This window comes from Takifugu flavidus, chromosome 15, assembly GCF_003711565.1.
Source record: "Takifugu flavidus isolate HTHZ2018 chromosome 15, ASM371156v2, whole genome shotgun sequence".
NCBI classification, from domain to species: Eukaryota; Metazoa; Chordata; class Actinopteri; order Tetraodontiformes; family Tetraodontidae; genus Takifugu; species Takifugu flavidus.
This window is the reverse complement of record NC_079534.1, coordinates 4,637,905-4,661,349: the sequence shown is the minus strand read 5'-3', so window position 1 is coordinate 4,661,349 and position 23,445 is coordinate 4,637,905. Positions and strand designations below refer to the sequence as shown.

General features: G+C 50.2%; 1 protein-coding gene across 3 annotated transcripts in view; it reads left to right on the top strand.

Moving 5' to 3' along the window:
* The window catches only part of LOC130539480 (receptor-type tyrosine-protein phosphatase N2-like), a 76,395-nt gene that overhangs the window by 8,973 nt on the left and 43,977 nt on the right, over nucleotides 1-23,445 (top strand). For all 3 annotated transcript variants that reach the window (XM_057057847.1, XM_057057846.1, XM_057057845.1), the window contains exons 6-11: nucleotides 202-523; nucleotides 804-1,064; nucleotides 1,147-1,211; nucleotides 1,818-2,197; nucleotides 2,998-3,084; nucleotides 7,215-7,294. In XM_057057847.1, the coding sequence (XP_056913827.1) occupies nucleotides 202-523; nucleotides 804-1,064; nucleotides 1,147-1,211; nucleotides 1,818-2,197; nucleotides 2,998-3,084; nucleotides 7,215-7,294 (1,195 nt within the window). The remainder of the gene's footprint in view (nucleotides 1-201; nucleotides 524-803; nucleotides 1,065-1,146; nucleotides 1,212-1,817; nucleotides 2,198-2,997; nucleotides 3,085-7,214; nucleotides 7,295-23,445) is intronic.

Genomic DNA, 23,445 nt, shown 5'->3' with positions numbered 1-23,445 from the left:
TCTGAACGGGAGCAGAAGCCTCTGAGGCCTCCCAGCACCGTCCTCCTGATGGGAGCTGCAGCTCCTACATGAGCACGCATCCAAAGCCCCGTCAGAAGCTCCACGTTTATCGCGCTTCTTCCTCTTGGCTCATTAACGCGTCGAGATCTCTGAGGTCTGTTGTTCCAGAACACCTTCATTCACGCGTTCCTTTCGTTCCAGACCGATCTCTTCGACTCTCGCCGCTCCAGGACTCAGACGCCCTCCAGCTTTTCCGCCCTTCCGTCCTTCCCTCCACTTCAGAAGCAGAGCCCCGTGTCCCACCAGCTTCACGCCATGCAGGCCGACGGCCAACTTCTTCTGGCCGCTCTGAGGCGCTACCTCTCCATGGGGGAGCAGCAGGAGCCCCCGTCGCACCTCAGGCCCCTGTTCAACAACAGGATGGAAACATCCGGGCCCAGAGAGGAGAGCTCAAAGTCCAGACCAGTCCTGACAGCAAAGGCTCAAGTTGGGTCCATCAAGGACCCGCTGACGTCTGTGGACGGTGGGTTCACAGTCCTTGGTCCACATTCTGGTTCTGGTTTTTGTGACCAGACTGGGACGTTAAGTTTCAGCTTCCTGTCATGAAGTTAATTATAGTTAAAATCTTCTGAGGAAGATGAGAGTTTCTTCTTTAATTTTCATCCTGCTGAAATAGTGAAATTCCTTAGAAAGTAGCTCGAGTGTCGGAGAAATGGACCCAAATGTGCAGTTTTTCAGGAACCGGATCCATCATAAGGGACTGAATCCAGCTGCTGCTGGTGTTCTGCTCACCTCTTTTCCAGAGAGGTTCATCCAGAAGGTTCTGCACAACGTTGACAGGCAGCATGTGAGCGTGGACAACCTGACGCCCCACGATCTGGACCAGCTGTCCCGCCTGATTGTAGACGCTCTGCAGGTGGTCGACCAGGACCAGGGACAGAACCGGGGCCTGGCGCGGGTCAGGCCCGGCCCCAGAGACTTGGGGGGTCAGCTGACAGATGATGAGGATGAGGAAGAGGAGAGATTGCAGGAGAACCCTCCCGTCACTCCGGCGGACCGCCAAGGTGATTTCCTTTATACACAGTTACGTTATCGGAGCTCAGAGAGGAGCTCGTCGCCATGGAGACATTTATTGGTCTTTTTTAGAGTGTGTGACTGACGCGTCTCTGTTTGTCCCGACAGAACGGAAGATGGAGGACCAAGACGTGAGGGTGAGCGTTCACACGCAGACACAGTCAAAGAGCAGGTTGATGTTTGGAAGAACACGAGTGAAGGTGGAGGGACGAGAAGGTCAAACATCGTTCACACACCAGTAACGTTGGTGGTGAACGCCGTTTTCACCAGCGTTGGGTTCTTGGTTTGGTTTTTGCATCTAAACCTGATCAAAAGGACAAAATCCCAAAATGTCTCTGTAATAGGAAACAAACATCTTGTTGGAACAGCAAAGATTCCTTCGAAAAGCCAGAGAGACTTTTAACGTTTCAGCTTTGTGCTTGTTGTGTTTATCTCTTCGCTGTTTCTACCTGAGCTCTGACGGATTCTTCATTTGTATAAGCTAGCACGACTGTGAGGCTAACAGAGGAATAACGACATAACTCACTTTGGCTAATGTTTGTAATAGAGGAGTTCTACAGAACAGAAGATGGACCAGTTTCATTAATTTCACGGGGGATTCATTTCACTGGGATTTATGAATTTCAATCACCTCTAATTCCCAACTCATTAACGACACCTTTTTTCCAACTGATTTATCACCACTGTCAACTGTAAAATTTGCTAGCAATATGCTGTAAGCTAAAAAAAAAGTTTCCTTTCAGATAACTGCAGACAGTGGAGCCCTCTTCAGCAAACTTCTCGCCTACCTGGATAAGACCTCCGGCAACGCCGCTCCGTCTCCCAGAACTCCCAAGGACGTGACCCAGGAAACGGACCGAGGTCGTCCTGTGGGGCTGGAATATGTTCAGAGTCACACCCACGAGGCCGCAGTGGCGGTGCAGAAGAAGGACGCCACCAAATCAGTCGAGGAGGTGTCGGAGGTGGAGGGGTGGATCAAGGAAGTGGCGCCCCCACCTGCCTCGCTCATGTACGAGGAGCCGCACAAGAAGACCATGCACGTTCCGGAACTTCAGCTGGACATCAAAGCCAGCGGGAAGAAGGCCGAGGACGACATCTTTGGTTACGTCATCACAGACACCGAGTGAGTCCGAGCAAGGCGCCGCCGGTCTCAGGACCAGCGATGGCGCCGTCACCCTTCTTCCGTCAACACTTTGGTAGAATTTAAGTAAAATCTTTACAATCTTCACCTGTGTGCTCCGCAGTAAAGACTCAGTCGTTTCCATGTTCCTACTACACCAACACGATGATCCAAAGTGAGAATCAAAAGTTACTGTTTACACCCTACGAGGGGCCCGACGTGCGCGTCAGAGCTGTAATCACAGGTGGAAAGGGCCCCCGACTCCCTTTTTGGCACCTGAAGGTTGTCCTGAAAGCTCTTCAAGGGCTTTTCGGAGTGTCTCTTGACATTTCTGTCAGCTGGCTGGACTTCAGAAGCTGGTGAAATTTGTTTTTGATTGAAGGGCAGCAGCAAATAGATGTTTCTGCTCCATTAACTCCGCTTTGGAGATTTTTCAGCGCATTTTTAAATCCTTGAACTGAAATATGGCTTTCAGTCCAGTTTCCACATCTGAATTCAATAGAGTTTATCAGTCACCCCCGAAACAAGCAGAAATCAGTTTAAATCATTAAGCAACTGTTTTCTGATGATGGAGTTTTTTTCTGTTTCCTAGCTCTTCCTGTTAGGTTGAAGGAGACTAACCAGTCCCTTCCTGTTACCGGGGAACCTTGTAGGAACGGTGATGCTTCTGTTAATCTTACACCTGTAAAGAAAGAAACTTGGGAAGCTCGAATGCCAGGAGAACCTGCTGCTATTTCAATTGTCTCTCATTCCTGTTTTTCCTCAAACCTTCTCACTCTCTTTTTCCGCCTCCTCGTCACCAGTGGGCTCCAGACGGATGAAGGTCTTCACATGATGGAGATTCTGGCTCGCATGGCTAAAATCCAAATGACCGACTTTGCTGAGCTCTGGTTTGTAATCCAGCTTTTTCTCCCTCATCTTTCCTTTTCTATTTGAATTGAATTTCCTACTGTAGGTTTTCCATGCAAACAGTGAATTCGTCCACCTGTGTGATGGAGCACCATTACACATAAACACACACACACACACACACACACACACAGATATATATCCTCAAACCATATAACCAAACTGCCCTTTGACCTTGATATGTGGGTTTTACGATAATGCTCTTGAGCCACAGATGAGTCCCCATAAAGTAGGCTTTCGGATATGGTCCACACAGCTTGCCATAAACAAGAACGAGTGTGTTTTTTAGACGCGCCTTGTGAAACGGTGGTTGTTTTGCGCTGGGAAAATGACTGTGGGCATGTGGACCTATCACCTATCGGAGAGACAAGCTCGTCCCGATCTGTAAATGACTCACCGTCTGCTTTTAAAGCTATCTTCTGCTCGTAGGCTCGAGTGGGCGCCCTGTGCTCGCTGAAGCTGTTCGGGAGCCGCTCGAGCTTCTCTGCCGTTTATTTTTTTAAACATGTCGGATCAAACAGGCCAAACACTGCCTTTAAACAGACTCTTTGTGTTAGATAAGTTAAATTTAGGTGTATTGTCTGTATGTGAACAGTTTACTGTAACAGTAGAACTGTCATTACTGTGCACATGGTCAAATTCCCTTAAAGTGTGTCGCACTTCAAGATTTTCACTGGCGCACAGCTCTTAATTTGCTCCTCTGCTGGTGCAGATGTTCATGTTTCCTCTGTGTGTGGAGGGATTGCAGATGACGGCCGCTAATGAACTCAGCTCAAATTCGGATAATGAAGGAGAAGATTGATGACTCCTTTCCTGCCAACTGTTTTCAGGTTTTAGCTTCAAAACATCATCATCACTTTCGTCTTCTTCAGCCGTTGCATCTCTGGAACTACGCTCTTGGTGGCGGGCTGCTTTTTCTTTGGCTGTCACACAAAAAATGCTTCTGAAGTGGAGGGTTCATCCAGCTCTGTTGTTCTCGCCGGTTCCTGGGTGGTCTGCTCTGGTCTAATGCACCTTTTGTTTTTGTTCGCTGGATCCGGGGAATGAAAGCGGAGGGTTCTCCGCTGGGAGAGTGATGGTTCGGAGGCTGAGAGAGCTGAGGAGTGTCAGACAAACACAGAAGGAGAAGAGCAGGGCTTTCTTTTGTTGCGAGCGCAGTGAAAGCCCAGCAGGGGGAGCCGCCTAGACAATTTGTCAGGAGCGCCACGCTACTTTCGCAGGGCGCCGCGGCTCCTCAGCACCGAGGTGGCTGCAGCGAGCTCCACCAGATTAAATCAACCCAGAGACAAAAGCTTCACAGCGACACAGTGACTGTTCTGATTTACCCAGCATGCCTCTGGGTTTTACTGCCCCTCAAACAGCTGGCTACTGTCTTCCTTCTTTTCTTTTTCTCTCCTTCGAAATGATGCTACTTCAGCGACAGTGCGATGAAATTTAAAGCCGAAGAACATAAATGTCTACTGATGTGTTTGATAAAATATCCTTAAAATGCTTTTTAAGAAAGCTTCCCTCTTGCTAACGCTATACATTTTCTTTCCGCTAATAATAGTTCGCCTATTTAAAACATTTGAAAATGCACCATTATGCAGCCTCTAATCAGGAAAGTCAATGAATAACTAAAATAATCGCCTCTATTCCAGCATCGCTGTGGCCAGTTTATGGTTGAGGATTGTTTCGTGACTCCATCTCGGCCTCCTGCTGTGAGCTGTAGCAACACAACCAGCACAGCACTGATACGAAAACCAACAAAGAATTTCACAACTGGAGCGAATCTGAGCCACTGGAGATAAACACAGATGTTCCCTTATCTGACAGCAGCTCCACCTGAGCGAGCCAGCGAGAACCTAAACTTCCATAATGGGAGAAATGAATCATAAATGTTGGCTCACACACACACACACACACACACACACACACACACACACACACACACACACAGACTTGAGTGTGACTCACATTTCCTTTGGAACAATTCAATACTGATTAGATAATACTGACATGAGCTTTCAATAAAATGGCCCTGGGAATGTTGGTAGCCCGCTGCTGTGGGCCAGCGGCGTTTGGGGGCGATGGCGGGGGTGGGAGGGAAGCGCTGCTGTGGGCGTCTTCGTCAAGCCCTTGAGTGTAGTGGGCCGGCGAATAATGATGGCTGTTTTGTAACCGTCACCGAGGGTAGACTGTGTTTTTTTTCTTCATTTGAATCAGGAGCATGAAGGTGATGTAATGTCTGTCTGTGGTGAGGGGTCATATCAAGGTGCGGCCACTAGGGGGAGAACACGAGCCTGGATTGGATGTATGATGGGATGGACGGAACATAAAAGCCCTGTTTTTATTCAGGCCCATCTTTACATGAAAAAAGACCCAGTTATTAAAAGTCAGCTACTTGATAGAAGCTTCAACAGTCTTTCCTCGACCACAATTTATTGGGGAAAATTGTGTTTGTAGTAGTTTTTAGTTTTAGAGTAAACCATTTAGAGCCAAGCCTTATTCCCTCCGTTCATCCGTAATGCATGGAAATATAAGGGAACAGGAAAAACTACAACTCCAAGAGCAAAGATGGAACGTCAGTAAACAGTTTGGTAGCATACCTGTGAGGTGCTTATGAAGGTTTTTAACACAATTATGTGCAAACTAATTCCCGCTGTAATTTGCACCTGAGGTTCTGCTCTTGCTCTGAAACAAATTCCATTTAGTGCTCGTGTTTTCTGATGGTAAATCTGATAAAGTCACAGACTGTGTCACGAGGTTCTCAGACGAGGTTTAAGTGAAGGAGTCGCCCGGCAGACGGACGTGTGATCGACTCGACGTGAGCGATTTCTCCCTCTCCGTCGCACACCGACTTCTCCATCACCGGCTGATGAATCACTTCACAGATGTGACAAATCTATCGGCCTCCGTCGTGGCAGGAGAATAATGGGCAGGAGCGCAGGAGCTGGAGGGAGACGTGCTGCTTTTGTCATTGTGGCTGTTTGCAATGTGCGGATGCAGCTTGTAAACGAGCAGTCGTTAGTATTTTTACTCGCTCGGCTTCGCTGAATTTCCCCCGGAGATGATTTATTTGACCCATCTAATTATTTTGTTATTGCAGTAAATGTTAGAGGTTCAGTGCTGTAGGTTGGGAGCCGGTCTTGTTTTTCTTCGATATGCTGACCCGGGGACAGAACAAACCCAATTAAAATCCCACAGAACAAAAGCTAACCCAAAGGTTTGAATAAAGGCTTCTGCTAAGCCGTGGCGTGTTCTTCCAAACAGCTGATTAATGATGAGAACGCCCTTCATCCGGAGGGGAGAATATCACTGATTCAGCCGTCAGTGTAGCGTTGATTGTGGTCATTTTGGCGCCGGACATGTTTTTGTGGAATACTGGAAGAGAATGTGGCTAAATGTAGCGATACCACTGCGGCTGCCATTAGCCTGCTAACACCGCCCTCATGGCCCAACACACACATCACACACATCACACCCAACAGAAAACCTGCCAGTAAAATGCACAAATCCCAGAAAACCTCGTTTTCAAGTTGGTTCACACGAGCACGATCTCCATTAGTGACGGCGCCATATTTTCTGGTCGTGTTACGGTAGCCGTCACTTCCTGCACAATCCTTCCCAGAGGGGAACTCTGTCGTGTATCTTCCTGCTCAGCTTTAGTCTGAATTAGAGCAGGAAAAACAAAAGGTTAATCACATTAACGACTCCTCCTCTGACCACCCAGTTTCTCTCCCAGCTCCCTCGGTGACAAAGCTCCTCCTAAAACACGTAGACAAACGTCCTGTCCGACCTTTCTCTTCACGTCCTCGCGGCCCCGACTTCTGTCAGCCTCGATTCTTCAGCGGGAGTCACAATCACCCTCAGCACGGAAACGTATCATATCCCTCCTGAGGATCCTCCTGCTGACGTCTCCTCCCTCTCTCTGCATTCGCCAGTGTGATTAAACGTCGTGGTATTGGAATTCAAGAGGTCGTCCCGCTGTTTCGAGGGGGATTTCAGCAGCGTCGGGGGGTTTTCAGCCGCCTCGAAAGGCGAAGCTTTAACAAGCAGAGCTGAAAACCAACCCAGCTTCTCCTGTCTGAAGCCTTCCCTGAAGTGTGTGTGTGTGTGTGTGTGTGTGCAGGGTGAAGGGCCCAGCCGTGACCTTCAGCGTGAGGCCGAACCCTCAGAACGTCAGCACCGCAGATGTGGCCAACGTGGCAGGTAGGTGGCCTGTTGATCGTGACGGAGAAAGCGGAGCCATTAGGGCCCAGTTCCTGCACCTGAGGGGGCTGCTAAACTGACCCCACGTCCTCCGTGGACTTCCCAGAACCCACCCTTGAGCCTTTAGGTTCTGCTACTTTAGTTTGATGCACGTGTGAGAGCACCTGATCACTGCTGACCTCTTCCTGTATTCACCCCCATCCAGCAGCGTGTTGTTTTATTATATTTGATATGGCTCCGCCCCCTCCGCTCACGCTGTTCGCTGCAACGTCGGAGCTTTGGATCACACGTGCATTAATTCTGTTCGAAGAAATTAATGCCAAACATGAATCACCCTCATTAACATATTAATGTTGACAGTTCTAATTAGTGTATTAAGTAAAATATGAATTAAAATGTCCCGCATGAATACTGCATGTTCGTCTTTACACATTTACGTCTTTCACGCTGTTATATTTGATAACGGGACATATTTCATCATAATGAACTTAATCAATTTAATTTTTATGAACTTCTTTATTCAATTTTGAGTTAATTTTGGCTCCATACATGAAGAAACCCAGCAGAATGGCTGTGATGTGATTAAATGGGGTTCATCCTCAGGTGTGTGTGTGTGTGTGTGTGTGTGTGTGTGTGTCTGTGTGTGTGTGTGTGTGTGTGTGTGTGTGGGTTCTGGCCCAGTCAATATCAGGAAAGTTCTCTCTGGGCTGACAGTCCAGGGCTGAAATATTTATTCCCCCCAAATAAACACATTGACTAGTGACTCTGACACACACACACACACACACACACACACACACACACACAGCATAGATGGTGCCCAGGCTTTTCAGTTGTTTTGAAGGAATCCTCACTTGTTATTAAAGCAAACCTTTGATAGAATATGTTCTAAATGAGAGATCTCCTCTCAGCTAAAGTGCACCAGCGTCGGGAGTCCATCTTCTAAGTGTCGTTTGTCATATTAACTAGACGATCAATCCATCCCAGAGTCTCCAGCACCATCATCTCTCCCCCCAGTCGAGGTTTATAGCGTTTTTCCCGAAACGTTAACCTTTACGTGTCGGTCGTAATGACATCATTTGATCATCGTTTATTGCTGCTCAGGGCTCAGACGTTCGCCTCAACTGGTGGGTTTTGGTTAAATGCTCCTGAAAAAGTGACTAGATGAAATGATTGGATTTATTTTGGTCCTCTGTGTGGGTCTTGTGAGTAAACGGGTGGAAGGAAAGGACAAACGTTGCTGTTCAACTCTCGGCAGCCGCCATGTTTTCGAACATAAAAGCTACATTTCAAGTCTGGGCTACATAAATTAATCTTGAGTACATGCACGCTTCCCCTCTTGTGACCTGGCCCTGGTGCCGGAAGGTCCGCTTCATGCAGCCAGGCCAGCCAGATTCCACGCCACCACTTCTGTCACCCACGTCCAACCATTATGAGTAGCTCCGTGCCACCGGGGGGGCCATTGTCAAATCTGGGGGTGGATGTCAAGATGGTAGGCAGGAAGGTGCTGACCCTTATTGTTCGGACGAGGGTGGGCGGAGGACCCAGAGGCTGCTTCCAGCGGTGCGTCACGGCCGTGAGAACGGGACCCTGTGAATAGGCCGAGGGTCAGGGTCAGGACAGCGGGCAGCTCAATTAGCACTTAAAGCAGGAAGGGGGCAGCTGAGCTAGCCTCCACACACGGTCTCTTCATCTGACCCAGCAGCTTGCTTTTGCATACATGCTAATCTGGCCTCACATGTCCACTCTGGGGATCTTTGGGAGGGTGGGACAGTCTTCCCTGCTGCTGCCGCCTCTCCCCGACGGTGGCGGACAGAGGCTGGCGGCGCAGGGAGCCGATGGTGCGTCCGATTGGACTGTTGGCGTGTCGCTAATTTCCTGGTCGCGATCAGTTAAACAGTGAATCCTTAATTAACATCCTAGCTAATGGAAAATCCATGAAAAGCTCTGGAAGGTGTCTTTAATTCACCCTAAACAATCAGTATGATTTGATATTTTGCTGGAGGAAATGTTATTTCAATTTGTAACTGACCTGAGAAACGGAAAAGGGGCGTGGCCTGAAGAGTGCTGCGGAGTCCTACTTTTCCATTAGTTGCTCGTTACGTGGTGGTGTGGTCCTCTGGCAGACTACGTTCTATTGGCGTGATGTCCGGTTTAGCTCCTTTACAGGAAGCTTGGCTCATTTCTGACAGCTGATACCTGCGTGCTGTGGAGCCTTCAAACATTCCCGGTGCCTCCGTGGAGGAAGGCTCTTGGATACTTTTACAAAGGCACGGAGGCCTTTGCTTTTCCTTCCCTGATCTCCATCTCCTCATTTTGCGTGTGAGCGGATTAGCATAGATCTCGTGCGCTGACAGGACTGACCTTCACTGCAGCTAAACACTTGTCAAAATGCCAAATGTAATTACTGAGCTCTTTAGGTCAAAGTAATGTCTTTCATCCACCTCGCTTCGCCCGGTTATTGATGTGCAAGGCCACGGACCTCAGACGGAGCCGAGTCCTTCTTCGTTCTCTTCTCTCCGCGTGTGTTTGCGTGTCATGACAAAGCCAGGGAATGTATACATAATTATGCCTAAGTAATGCTGCAATCCGGGAGCGTGCCGCGCGTCTTCTTGTGACTTTGGCGGCTCGCACCCGCTCAGATCCTGTGATTACGGACAATTTAAAGTTCTCTCTCCGAGCTGCAGAGTGCCTTCCCGACACCGCCTTTCAGAAGCTGTCGTCATTACACCGCCATCACCATTTGCTCCTAAATTGCATGTCTGGAAATTGCAATCACTGTTATGTTGTCTTGTCGTTTACTATCTTTTAGGGGGGGAATTTACCTCTGCTTAGGGTTCCTATAGAAGCAAATGCAGGACTAAATTCTCCCGGATCCTGACTTGGTGGGCAGGAGTGGCGGCCTTGGGCCGACTGTCTTATCAGGCGTGTCCAGGGAGGACAGTCGAGTGATTTCTCCCAGCAGGAGCTGGGACGCTCCAGATGACGGCGTCGTTGGCTTTTCTTGATTGCGTCATGTTTCCTTGCTCCCCGATGCCTCTGTTTTCCGGAAGCGTCCGTCAGATTGCCGTCTCCTGACTTTCTCGCCGACTCATTGTCTCCTCCATCAGCGTCTCCATCGGGTTCTGCGGCCAGTGACGCCACCAGCTGATTCCATCATCGCCGTCGCTGCGTGGAACAACAGCAACTGTTCCCTCTGATTGCAGCGGAAGCTGCGCTTGTGCCGGGTTCCGTCCCGCTGCCTCGTCCTGCCACCAGCACTCGGCAGATCCATTCCAGTTCGTTCCAGTCGCTCCGCTAATCAGTTGTAATCTCACTCTGAAGGCTAATCAATTTGAAGTTTCTCTCATCCGTTGCTAAAGAGAAGAATCAACACAGGGTGAGACCCACAAGTGCGGGAGTGTGTTTATCTCCTCACCTGTCATTAAAAACAGCGTCGGAGCAGAACTGGAGGCATTTCTGTAAATTACAAGATGCCTCATCTGAGCCCCCCCCCCCCCCACTGATGCAGGATCACCTGTGGTTATTTTGGTCTGACATCAGAGAACCAGAAGCTGCGCCCTGGTCTCAGGAGCCTCGCGAGCATCTGTGAGTCCTGCCGTCAGGTGTGGAGGAGGGTTGTGAGGGTGGGGAGGGCGCAGGTGGTGCGCGCTGAGCTCGCGTATGCAGAGTGGCGTCATGTGATCCTTCAGCCAACCTCGCCAGCCACTCAGCCGGCCTGATTTCCCCGGCGGTGACGTGGGCTCGCCACCGTTGCCAACCCCTGCCGCCCTCTCCCACAGCTGGCAGGAGCCTGCCAGAGCTCCTGATGGTCGCCGTGGGGTCGCAGACCCCCCACAGATGGCAACATTCCAGGGTCCGACGGTCACCCGCAGCTCATCGGGCCCGCTCGTCTGCTGTTTCCATGAAATCAAGGAGTTCTCAGCCTTGCCGGTGACGTCAAGCACGAGCTGTTGGTGGCACCTGGAGGACCAGGGTTGGTGGCACCTGGAGGACCAGGGTTGGTGGCACCTGGAGGACCAGGGTTGGTGGCCCAGGAGGACCAAGGTTGGTGGCACCTGGAGGACCAGGGTTGGTGGCACCTGGAGGACCAGGGTTGGTGGCACCTGCAGGACCAGGGTTGGTGGCACCTGGAGGACCAGGGTTGGTGGCACCTGGAGGACCAGGGTTGGTGGCACCTGGAGGACCAGGGCACCTGGAGGACCAGGGCACCTGGAGGACCAGGGTTGGTGGCACCTGGAGGACCAGGGTTGGTGGCACCTGGAGGACCAGGGTTGGTGGCACCTGGAGGACCAGGTTGGTGGCACCTGGAGGACCAGTGTTGGTGGCACCTGCAGGACCAGGGTTGGTGGCACCTGGAGGACCAGGGTTGGTGGCACCTGGAGGACCAGGGTTGGTGGCACCTGCAGGACCAGGGTTGGTGGCACCTGCAGGACCAGTGTTGGTGGCACCTGCAGGACCAGGGTTGGTGGCACCTGGAGGACCAGGGTTGGTGGCACCTGGAGGACCAGTGTTGGTGGCACCTGCAGGACCAGGTTGGTGGCACCTGCAGGACCAGTGTTGGTGGCACCTGCAGGACCAGGGTTGGTGGTACCTGGAGGACCAGGGTTGGTGGCACCTGCAGGACCAGGGTTGGTGGTACCTGGAGGACCAGGGTTGGTGGCACCTGCAGGACCAGGGTTGGTGGCACCTGGAGGACCAGGGTTGGTGGCACCTGGAGGACCAGGGTTGGTGGCACCTGCAGGACCAGGGTTGGTGGCACCTGCAGGACCAGGGTTGGAGGCGGCACCAGAGCTTCGCGCCTCGCCTCCATTAAGCTTGTGAAACCCATTAACACCGCACCAGTAACCAGGCAGAATTCTGACTTCATCCAATCATTAGATTGACTTGTTTCCGTTTCAAATGTCATTTAATGATGTCATTTTCCCAATATTTTGTCCCACTGCTGCATAAAACTAAACAGAAATCAGACACAAATTTATGTGTAAGTTATACGTGGTTGTGTGGCCATATTAGCACTGTCACAGCTGAAACCACGGGGCAGTGTCGAGGTGTCTCCTGGCTTCATATTTTATTGATAATCTAATTTAAATTCTACTGCAGTACCTATAATTTATGTCCCACTAACTTTGTAATCCCAGTGAAGGGAAGAACAGACTTTGACCTCTCACAAAACTTGTTAGCACAGAGTTTAAATAATTTAATATACATTTTTTTAAACTGCATTGGAGGAGAGGAAAAGGATCTTATTGAATTTTCTTAATATCCTCACATTTAATAATGGTGTCCTTCTGATGGTTGCCACTAATTACCAGGTTTCCACATTCTTTATGCTTCCTTTCTGCCCTGGAATATGACGTATAATATCGCAATATTATAAAAGGACTAATGTATTAAAGGAGAGGGATCTCTGTCTGTTGACAGGAGGGTATCAGCTCAAACACAAGCTGGGGACAAAGACGTTCCTTTAGAGAGGCGGCTTCATCTCCACCACAGACCTGCTTCGGCTTAATGAAGACAGACTAACGACAAACTCGCTGTCGGGAAAAACCGCTTGGTGTGGCTGTTTTTGTGGACGTCCACCCAAGAATTCCGAGCACGTTTGCTCCGGCCCAGCAGGGAGAGTGGGACCGGCCCATCGGGGGCTGGGTCCATCAGCAGGGAGCACGGATGGAGGCTCCTGATGCTGCTGACCTGCACTCCTGCTCCCACTGTTGTTTTTACGCCTCCATCGCCATGACAACTCTCCGCTGCTTCTCTGGCTGTCCGGATGGGTCGTGTCCCCCCGCCACGGTTATTACGCACTCCTGAGTGAAGCCGCCTGTTGCTCGCTCGCTCGCTCGCTCGCTCGCTCGCTCGCTCTCGGCGGCGTGAGGAGGCCGCCTGGACGCGGCGAAGGCTGATGAGATGTAGAGACACCGCCGCATTGATTGGCCCCCCTTGAAGATGCAGGCCTTGATTAGAACTGCACTCCAGTTCGCCCCCTCAGCCTTGATTTCTCCCAGTCTGCCTCAGCCTCCGTCCCTGTGATTTCTTCTTCTCGTGCAGAGAACAAGGGTGAAAGCGGAGAACAGAAAAGAGCGGAGTGACGGCTTGAGATTTGCGCGCTCCTCCGCCGGCGCTGGCGAGCATTGAGGAGCGCTTCCAGATGAATTCGGGATCATGCGTCGTCACCAGCGAATTAGATCAATATTTTAGGAACTAAGCCGGGATAACGCTGGTAGTTTAGCGAATCGGCCACGGCTGGCTTTGTGATTGATATTTGGGAACGTGTAACCTGCCTGTCACGAAGGTTCTTCTGCCTATAAAAAGCTGCTGTCAGCGGTTAAACAGATTATTCAGGCTCTGCATATTTCTGCCGCACAAATCGGGGATTTTTGACAGCACAAATAGAATTAATAGATCTTTAATGGCTCGTGTTGCCGCTTCCTGTGTAACCACTGTTGAGAACTGGTTTTGTAGTTTACTGCTTCTTGTGTTTGTGCTGATCTGATCGGAGGGATCTCATCAGCGATGCCGGTCTGGAAACGTCTCACTGAGAACATCTACAGTCGTGACACCAGTGGCTCCACAGCAGACTGGCTCCTTTTTTTAACCGCTTTAAAAATCCAGTTTTGTAGAAGCTGCACAAAGAGAGGAACCTGAGGAACCCCCAGGAGGATTTCTGAGCTTGGTTCCATCCCTCCCTAAATCTGGGATGTGTTGCTCTTGTTGCTGGCTGGCTGATGTCTTTAAAAACACCTCCATCTTGTTCCTCAGAGAGCCTTAATCCTCAAGGGAAAACGGTTAAATTCGTCTTCCTTGGGATCTGCCGTCTTGTCTCATGTGGGTTCTTCAGATGAGACACAGGATCCTCATGACGGTTCACACAGTCTCCATTTCCAAAGCAACAGTCTGTTCATCCCACTGCTGCCAGCTCAGCTCACGTGCTTGTAGCTGTTGGCGTCGCTAAAGCTAGCCAGCTAACAGCAGACGGCTAAACCGCTGATCAACAGTAAGTTTCTTAATTAACAGGTAAAGAAAACGGGAATGTTGCTGATTAGTTTGAAGGATGTCAGTTTTTACCCTGCTGCCTGCGCTGTAAAACTACAGCATTTTTGTATTTGCAACTCAAAAACAAAGATCAGAATCTAAATAGGATTGAACTCTATATAAATCTGCGGTATTCAGATAACGCTGTTGTTAACGTTGTGCGGGTAGGACAAATGATAAGGACAGTATAAATCATTTCTGTTTAAACACTATCCGCACATTTATTTATTCCTAAATAAAAAAAATAGATTTTTCTGTCAGCGTGGCTCAAGCGCTGGGCTGGTTAAACACCCCGGCGGACAGTCGGCGGGATAACGTTCGCATGGCGTCCGATCGCAGTCGGTTGTAGCTTCATATCACATGGTCCCCCTCTGATGAAGGTGTCCACCCCCGAGTTGAAATGTCTTTCCACCGCTCCGCGTTTCATGTCGAGGAGGCGCGAGAGACAAAAGCAGTCGACAGCTTCAAAGGCTGCGGGTGACATTTAGCACTCAGTATCTTCAAAGCCCAGGACCTCTTTTGTAGTTCTTTTTGTCTATAATTAATGCAGCACTTCCAACTGGATCCTTCCCTTTCCTCCGTTCTCTGCTGCCTACTTTCAGGGGCTGGATGAGAACTGCAGATTAAGAGGTTGGGTCTTAATGTTCCATTTTCATTACAAGGACTTCAACCTGCAGCTGAGGAAACTGTTGCTGCTGAGCTGGTAGCAGCTCTGAACCCACAAACGGACAGTTGACACCAACGTTCGCAGGTTAGATCCTATACCGACCCCCAGTGACACCCCCCCCCCTCATGGTGACAAACAATGAGTAACAATTAAGCCCTTTTAGCTCTTTAGCTCTGTGCCAAACACAACCTTTCTTGGCTCATTTTATGCCAAATGTTGTTTGTCTATTTATTTTCCCGCTGCTGGAAAGATCAAAGATCGACATGTCGGGAAAACTGAGACGTTTGTTTTGTTTTCTTGGCATGATGGGGTTGAAATCTGTATCCTGGTGTTAGATTTGATATTTGATCCGCGCTAATCATCCACCATCTAACGAGAGAAGCCGGATGATCTCAGACTGAATCTCTCACGTGTGATTAGTTGAACGCAAACATCAGGAGCGTTTCACCATCGAGTCCCGACACATCCAGGAGGTTCAGGACCGCGAGCGAGGGCCTCTGGGGGGCCCAGGTTACCAGCCTGCAGAAGCAAATATACAGGAAATAGAAGGTCTACAGGCAACAGACCAGCCAGTTTTATCTGCCAACTTCCAGTTTCGCTGCTTTAATGCTTCATTTATCCCTCTTTTTATCCTTCACCTGTGTTTCCACCTCTGCCTTGTTCTCCCTCACCTGTGTCCAGAGGGGATGGGGGGGGGGGGGGGCTTCTTTGTTCTCCGTCCGTGCTCCTCATCAGCCACCTCCAGTCGCAGATCCAGTATGCTGAACTGGTTTGTCTGAGCTCACCAAACATCTGCTTTCCTGCCCAGATGTGGTTGGAAGGTGGTGTGAGGGGGGTTTGGGTTTGGTAGAACCCCCCCGACGCTCTGATTCTGCGTGTTGACACTGGGCCGGCAATAATCAGTACGACGGTAATACGATGGAGGAAAGTGTCGCATTAGCGGCCTGAAGTGTAAATAGCTTCTTATGTTGCCTATTAAACCTGGATCACCTGCTGAGGTGGAGGCTGCTGCTGCTGCTGCTGGTGTGTGTGTGAGAGTGTGTGTGTGTGTGAGAGAGTGTGTGTGAGTGTGTGTGTGGAGGGAAGATTCATATATTAACTGTGTCAAACAGCAAAAGGAAAAAGCGCAGCGCCTCTGGAGAATATAATTAGGAAGCTTTTTTCAGCCCCTCTTGGTGTTTCTGTTTTAATCTGCTGTTGATGAAAGACGGCTTATTTGTTTCTTCAGCTGCAATATCCTGTCGCCACGGCCGCCTGCTAACAGAAATATCTTGCTGGCTCCTCCTGCTTCCCCATTAGAGAGAGATTTCATCTCGTCCACCTTTTACCAGCTTTTGCCTTTGATATTATTTATTAGCGCCCATTTTGAACAGGAGCTGGGACCTTGAACGCGCCCCCTCCTCGCCGTCTCCCCCGCGATCAATACGCTTCCACATTACATATACATCAGCTCAGGCTGCCATATCGCTGCCTCTCAACCTGCGGCCTAATTAAAAAGATAAGCGGCTTCGTTTGATGTTTGCGCCTTGTTTCTGGGCTGTTGGGTTGAACGGTGAGTTTGTGTTGGATTCAGCTTCGATTCTCCTGTCAGGAGGACCGTTTCCAGTCCCATCCTGCTCACATAGGCTTTTACAGGCAAATCTTGTCAAGTTAAATACAAAATTCTTTATATTGCCATGATAACAAAGGTGGTTCCACCACAAACTGGACTCGAATCAACAACCGCATCTAACAACGGACGGAGGCTGGACGGAGCAGAAGCTAACGGAGCAGAAGCTAACGGAGCAGAAGCTAACGGAGCAGCACAGACAGCAGAAAGAACCCGATTTAAAAGGTTTCAAACGTGTCAGACTCAGGAGGGTTAAAGCCACACTGTCATCGTCACATGACGGGCTCAGGCGCATGAACGCACTCACCACGAAGATGGAGAGAAGCAGACACACGGCGTGTTTGTGGCCTGGTGGGATTTCAACTAGCAGCCTTGATGGTTTCTTTCCTGCTCTAAAAATATGACACCACAACGAGTGACCGAGGGAGCAGCTGGTAGTCATGGATACAATGGTCAGCCAAACATCTGAAGGAATGTGGCTTCAGGTGTAGATCCAAGTGTCCGTCACACACACACACACACACACACACACACACACACACACACACACACACACACACACACACACACACACACACACACACACACTCTTGTCCCACCACATGCTGGCAGGGGACCAGACTCCCTCGTAACGGCTGTGCAGAGGCTGATGTGTTCGCCTGATAACTGGCTTGATACCAGCTGCCTCCACTGTCACACACACACACACACACACACACGCACACACACACACACACACACACACACTCTTACTGAGCAATTGGTTCTTGGACCTAACGTGTCAGTCTGCGGAGCTCCCTGGAAAGGCACAATAAAGATCTGTTGAGGTTGTCCAGACCATAAAAACACCTCTCTGGTGAGTCTTTCATCAGTCGGGATCCTCCGCCGAGGCATCAGGTCACAGATGTACGGTATAAACATCGTTTTTTTGGCTTTTTGCCTTTTTTTTTTAACTTCCATTCAGAATTTGCATATTTTACCTTCATGTTTTTTATGTTCAGTCGAATCTGAAGAAATACAGCAAAAATGGCCAGAATGAAGCTTTTCCCTGGGAACTTGGGAGGACTCATCCAGGCCAGAATTGTCCTGACGACAGCTTCCAAGAGTCCTGATGCCTCCTGGAAGTTCTGGTGGTGGCCAGGAGGTGTAACCACCAGGTTATCCTCGGCGCTCATCGGGTCAGAAATGGAAACCTGCGTCTAAATTCTGCCCGGCAGACGTTTTAGAGGTCAGCAGGTCAAGGAGCACCGCCTACCTGCTACATAAAGTTCTTTAATACCTGCAGACCGGCGCTGTTAGATGAGCTCTGCCCCGGGGTCACATCTGCACATCTCCGTCCATCTTACTGAGGTTCTGCGGGGTCACAGATCTGGAAGCCTCATCTCTGTTTTCTCCTCACGTTGGGGACGGGCGGGTTGGCGGCTGACCAGGCTGCTCGCCGTTCCACCATCTTGATGGACACGGCGTGTGATTTGCAGTGACAAGCGGAACAAATGTCGGTAATGAGGTCACCTTGGGCTGCAGGTCTGTGTCGGACTTTCAAGGCCAACCTCTGGGCCACGCGCACACACACACACACACACACACATACAAACAGGTGTGTGTGTGTGTGCGCACAAGATTTTAGAGGGAAAAATGAGATGTTGAGATGCAGCATCTTCCCACCTGAGGAAGATTTATTCTTTATAGCAGCATCAAGTCTGTTGAAAGTTGAAAATGTTCTTTGCAGGTTTCCATTTCTGACCCGATGAGCAAAGAGTTTGTGTTTGAAAAGTGTCAAGAAGTTGTTTTTTTTTTATCGTCCCCTGAATTTTACGTGGATTTTATATTTCTGCTGTTTGGTTTGGCTCCAACGGTGGTCGTGTGGCGTTCAAGGCACTTCTGATCAGAGGAAACAACGCAATCGAGCATCTGTGTGTGTGTGTGTGTGTGTGTGTGTGTGTGTGTGGCTTCTCCTCTGGTGCTAACTGACCATCTCATGTCTGGATCAGCCTTCACTGGCTTCCTTTTCCACCTGAAGAGCTCAACCTTTTCCATCCTGGTGCGTTGCTGGAGCTCAGGAACTGTGGCCCTGCGGGGGAAGGGCCCCGGGTACAGCCGCGCCCCCAGAGAGGAGCAGGATCCCCCACTTATCCTGGGGAATCAGCTCGCAGGTGTGAGGCTGTGAACAGGTCCTGGCAGCTGAACACCAGTTTACCCAGCAGCCCCGTCTCTGGCTGCTGGAGCGCAGCTCCGGCTTTGGCACCTTTTTATTTATTTATTTATCCTTCAGCCCGAGGCCTCCCTTTGTTTACACCTAGATGGACTCCTGAGAGGGGCCACTGCTCCCACCACTCCTCCCTTCCCCCTACTCCTCCGAAAGCCCCCCCCCTCCCCCTCACCCCCGAACCTCACTTCCCGAACACTCAAGGACGGAAGGTCCTCCTTCCTTCCTTCCTTCCGGGCACCCTAGGGCCCTTCCAGACCTCCAAGAAAGAATAGTTCCTGGAGAAAGTAAAGGAAGACCTTCCAAGGAAGGGAGCCCTCCTCCCTCCTCCCTCCCTCCCTTCCTCCCACACCTCCCTCCCTCCCTTCCTCCCACACCTCCCTCCCTTCCTCCTCCCTCCCTCCCCTCCCTCCCTCCCCCCCCCCCCCCCTCCCTCCCTCCCTCCCTCCCTCCTCCCTCCCTCCCTCCCTCCTCCCCCTCCCTCCCTTCTTCCCTCCCCCCTTCTTCCCTCCCTCCCTCCCTCCCTCCTCCCTTCCTCCCCTCCCTCCCTCCCCCTCCCTTCTTCCCTCCCTCCCTCCCTCCCTTCCTCCCTCCCTCCCTCCTTCCAACATACAAACTCACCACGATGACTTCCTGCTGATAACCGGGTCATTATATTTTGTCAAGGTGGGACTGAAGAAAAACCTAATTAAACCTAATCAGGTTACAAATCATCAATAAAAGGTCACAGAGGATCAGTGAAAGGTTAATTCGAGTAATACGTTTGCAATGGCTGTTTTTGCTTTTAGGTAATTATGTCATTTCACAGCTGTTTTATCTGAAAATGTCTTTAAATCTTCCCTCCTGTGTCATTGAAAGGTTGATTAATGGAGCTGTGGGAGAAGGTGGCTGGTCTGGCAGGATACCATCTTCATGTGAAAGCTTCTCTTATCACAGATCTCCCCACCAGGCTGCTCTGTCCTCAGAATGCCGCTCTGCAGCGAGGCCGCGGCTGGAGAGCGGCATCTTTAGTGTTTCCATCTACACAGAGTCAGAAACAGTGCGTGTTCAGGAACGATGAGGCGGCACCACCCTTCTGCTCGTCCATGTGAAGCCAAGTGAAGTGATCGCTAATACGTGTCCAACATGCTTTTCAGTAGCTGGTTGAGGTCAGGCTCTTCTCTCCAGGGTCGTGCTGGAACGCTGCCCACACGCTCCAACAGGCAGGTGTCACTTTGAATGAAAGAGCTTCCACACTGACAGGAACTCGTTAGACGTTCCATGTGTTTAACCTCTCAGGCTTTAAACCACACTGGTCTCGTTTAGTTGCTTTGCAGCCTTTTTAAAGCTACAACCTGTGTTCTAATGACTTGGGCCACCTCTCAGCACCTGATCCTGGGCGCCTTGATGGTTCTTTGGCTCCCAAAGGGACCCCCATAGAGGGTATACTCCCCACCAGCCTCCAGACCCTCCAGACCCTCATTGGGACTGAGCAGGGCTGAACGGGAGACGTGCGTTGTTAGCATGTTAGCTTTCTGCGCTTTTGCGACGGATAATGGCGTCACCGATCAGGTGGTGTAAGAAAGTCTTCTCAGTAACTTTAGAGAGGCTCCTTGTTTTCTTGTGTTGACCTTCGTGTGTCAAGGACGGTTTTGCTGCGGGTTTTATTAATATTTCCTACGTGCTTTTGATGTCAATACAGATCTCTGAAACACGGCCACGTTATGAACAAGCCAACCTCGAGCGTCTTGCAGAGTTGTGCTGGCGGAGCGCGTGGGCGGCCAGAACCATTGAAGGCTCAAGGATTTCTCCTGCAGCTGTTGGACTGTTTGTCCTCCCCCCAGTGATGGTGGAGAATATTTCCCCAAAGTAGATTAGTTGTGTAGGAGAAGCCTGCGCCGTTCCCCCAGTGAGAGGCTGCTGCCGAGGCCGGGCGGCGGCGTTCAGCCGGCGGATAAAGCGCAGCGTTTCATGCTAGTGAGGTTTCTAAACGCCCGATAAAACCGCGTCCAAAACAAACAGCCAATCGATGCTTTGTGCTGATTTGTTGCCAGTTGTTGGAGACTCTAAAATCAGGTTTTCCTGATGTCCCGCTTTGATTTGAATGGATTTGTGTTCCTGAAAGAAGGTCTGAAAGTCTCCGTCTGTGTCGCCGTCGTGGTTGGACACTAACGGACGAGAAGCTGGAAACGATGGACGCAGGTCCAGGATTGACGCTCGTTTGCTCTTGTGCTCAGTTTGGAATTGAGCGCTTTACTACCGGAGCCGACGCGTCCTGCAGCAGCTGCTGATCAGACCGGGGGAGGAGGGCCGGAGGCTTTCTCTCACTCTCCAACCAAGAAGATGAGTCATGTGCGCTGCAAAGGTCGTCCATCAGAGTCGCTGAGGGAGGGAGGGAGAGTGATGGAGGAGGGAGGCGTTAAGTGTTGGCTTTCCACGTCAGTGCTGCTGTCAGGAGCTCTAAGTGGGGCTTTCTTCTTCTACTGATACTCACCTCTGACAGCAGGACGGTCTGAGTCCAGACATCATCGCTCAACAGATGAACAGCTTTTTCATTTAGTCCGCACACAGCTCACCTGTGCGCGGTACAAACGTCGCTTCCTGCGTCCGTTTAATGAGGAACGTTTTAAAATGATGAGGTTTGATGATGACGTTGAGTCAGAAATCTAGAGAAGTAGCTGCCAACCAAACCCTTTCATAAATGTGTTCTTCTCTTGGTTCCTGTCTCCACTTTGTCCTCAAACCATCAAACATCTATGGTAAAAGGGGAGGAGCCTACAGGGGGAGGAGTCTGTTGCGACATAGAGTTGATGGCTGAAGATGAAGTTGGTATTTTAACATTATCTGCCCCCCCCCCCCCCCCCCGGCTGCTGCTCGGCTGGGTGATGCCGGGCTCCTCCCCAACGTTGGCAGCCTTATCTCCGGCCCTGCCAGCTGATCGTCATCTGCCACTTATCAGCCCTCGAAACGCCACCGCCCACACACCCAGCAGAGCGAGGGAACTCGCACCCAGAGGAAGGAACGGCAGGAAGGAAGGAGGAGGTGAATAAAGAGGAGGAGGAGGCAGTCAGAGGGTCAAATGAAGGAGAGAAGGTTCATTTCATGACAGCTGGCTCCAGTAGAAGGGGTGTGGATGAGTTGTCCTCAAATGCATAGTTGGCGTTTGTTTGTTTGTTTGTTTGTTTGTTTGTTTGCGTCGTCCACCATCCGCCCTTTGGAACTGAATGCTTCATCTCTTGACTCTTGAAGTGTGATTGAAAGAGCAACTTCACCGGAGACTCGAGGCAAAATGCGCAGAAACCCAGGTTATGGTCACATTGTGGTCGCTGGGAGATGCTTTCATCTCGTTTCACATCAAAGAGTTAAGGTCAGCTCCATTTGTGAAGTATTGGACTTTATGACTCAAGCGCCCCTCCCTCAAAGGTCGCCCCCACTTGGGTAATATTAGCTTTTATGACGATTCCCCATGAAATGAAGCCAGTTTTACACCCTTCCCGACAGCTCCAGACGGAGAGCAGCCGTACGTGTGAACGCCGTCAATCCAGCATTACTTCCTGTATGGCCAGCGGCTCCAGCGAGGCGGCGGCTGATGCGCGGTAGTTACCTGTAGGTCGTTACCTGTCGTGGGCGGTGGGGCGTTTACCCGCCCAGGTCCCCGGTGGGACATCAGCTTGATGGAAGAGAGGTCTTCCATACACAAGTCTGTGGCTATTTTTGATCCCTTTGGCCTTTAAACTCAGAAAGAATTAATTCATTTTATACATTCGTGGCAGTAACTGCAGCTGAGAGCGCCCCCTGCCCCTCAGGAGGGATAACTGCTGTCATCCACCAGAGCTTCCAGACGTTAGGACTCAGAAACCAGAGGGAATACCAGCAAATTTAATTAAAAATGAGTAGAAATTAAAATGCGAGTCATTAGGGTGCACAGACACAGCTGGATGGTCATTTTTCAATGATTCCATTATTTCCATAAATGAGCCAGAGCCCAGTTTCCATGACCAACTATTGTTTGGGTGAGAGACAAAACGCATCTTTCAAGCCGCTCCACAGGAAGCAGAATCCTCTGTTCCAGAGTACCTGATTACTTTTTCCTTGGGGAGAATGAACCTCAGGGCTAATTGTTTTTTAGTTTCACCTTTATTCTGCCTGTTAACGCTGCTTAATAAGCAAAGAAGCTGCTTCCTTCTTCAGCTCCGCGGTGACTGATGTCTTAAATCAAACCCTCATTTTCCACAAAGGCTTGCGGAGAAATGAGCTACATGCTGAAGATCAAAGAGAATAAACCCTCTCTCTGCTGGTTTTTCTTAGATTGTGTAATATACTGTAGTTCTGCCTCATAATGAGAAGCTAAAGCTCAGTTCTGCAAACAGCTGCATCATTACACGCGTACAGGAACGCTGCTTCATCTCATCCCATCCTGCCAACGTAAAGAACAAGAGCGTAGACGTTGTTTTAATGCCGCTGAATCGAAAACTGTTGACCTGGTTTCACATTAACTGCGTCTCAACACTGTTTATTGCACTTCAAGAAATCCTTCTCACATCCCTTTATTCAGTTTCTCACTTCTCATTTAGTCTCTCCATCTGTCCATCACACTCTTTTCTTTTCTTGTCTCCCCTCTCTCTCTCTCTCTCTCTCTCTCTCTCTCTCTGCTTCCT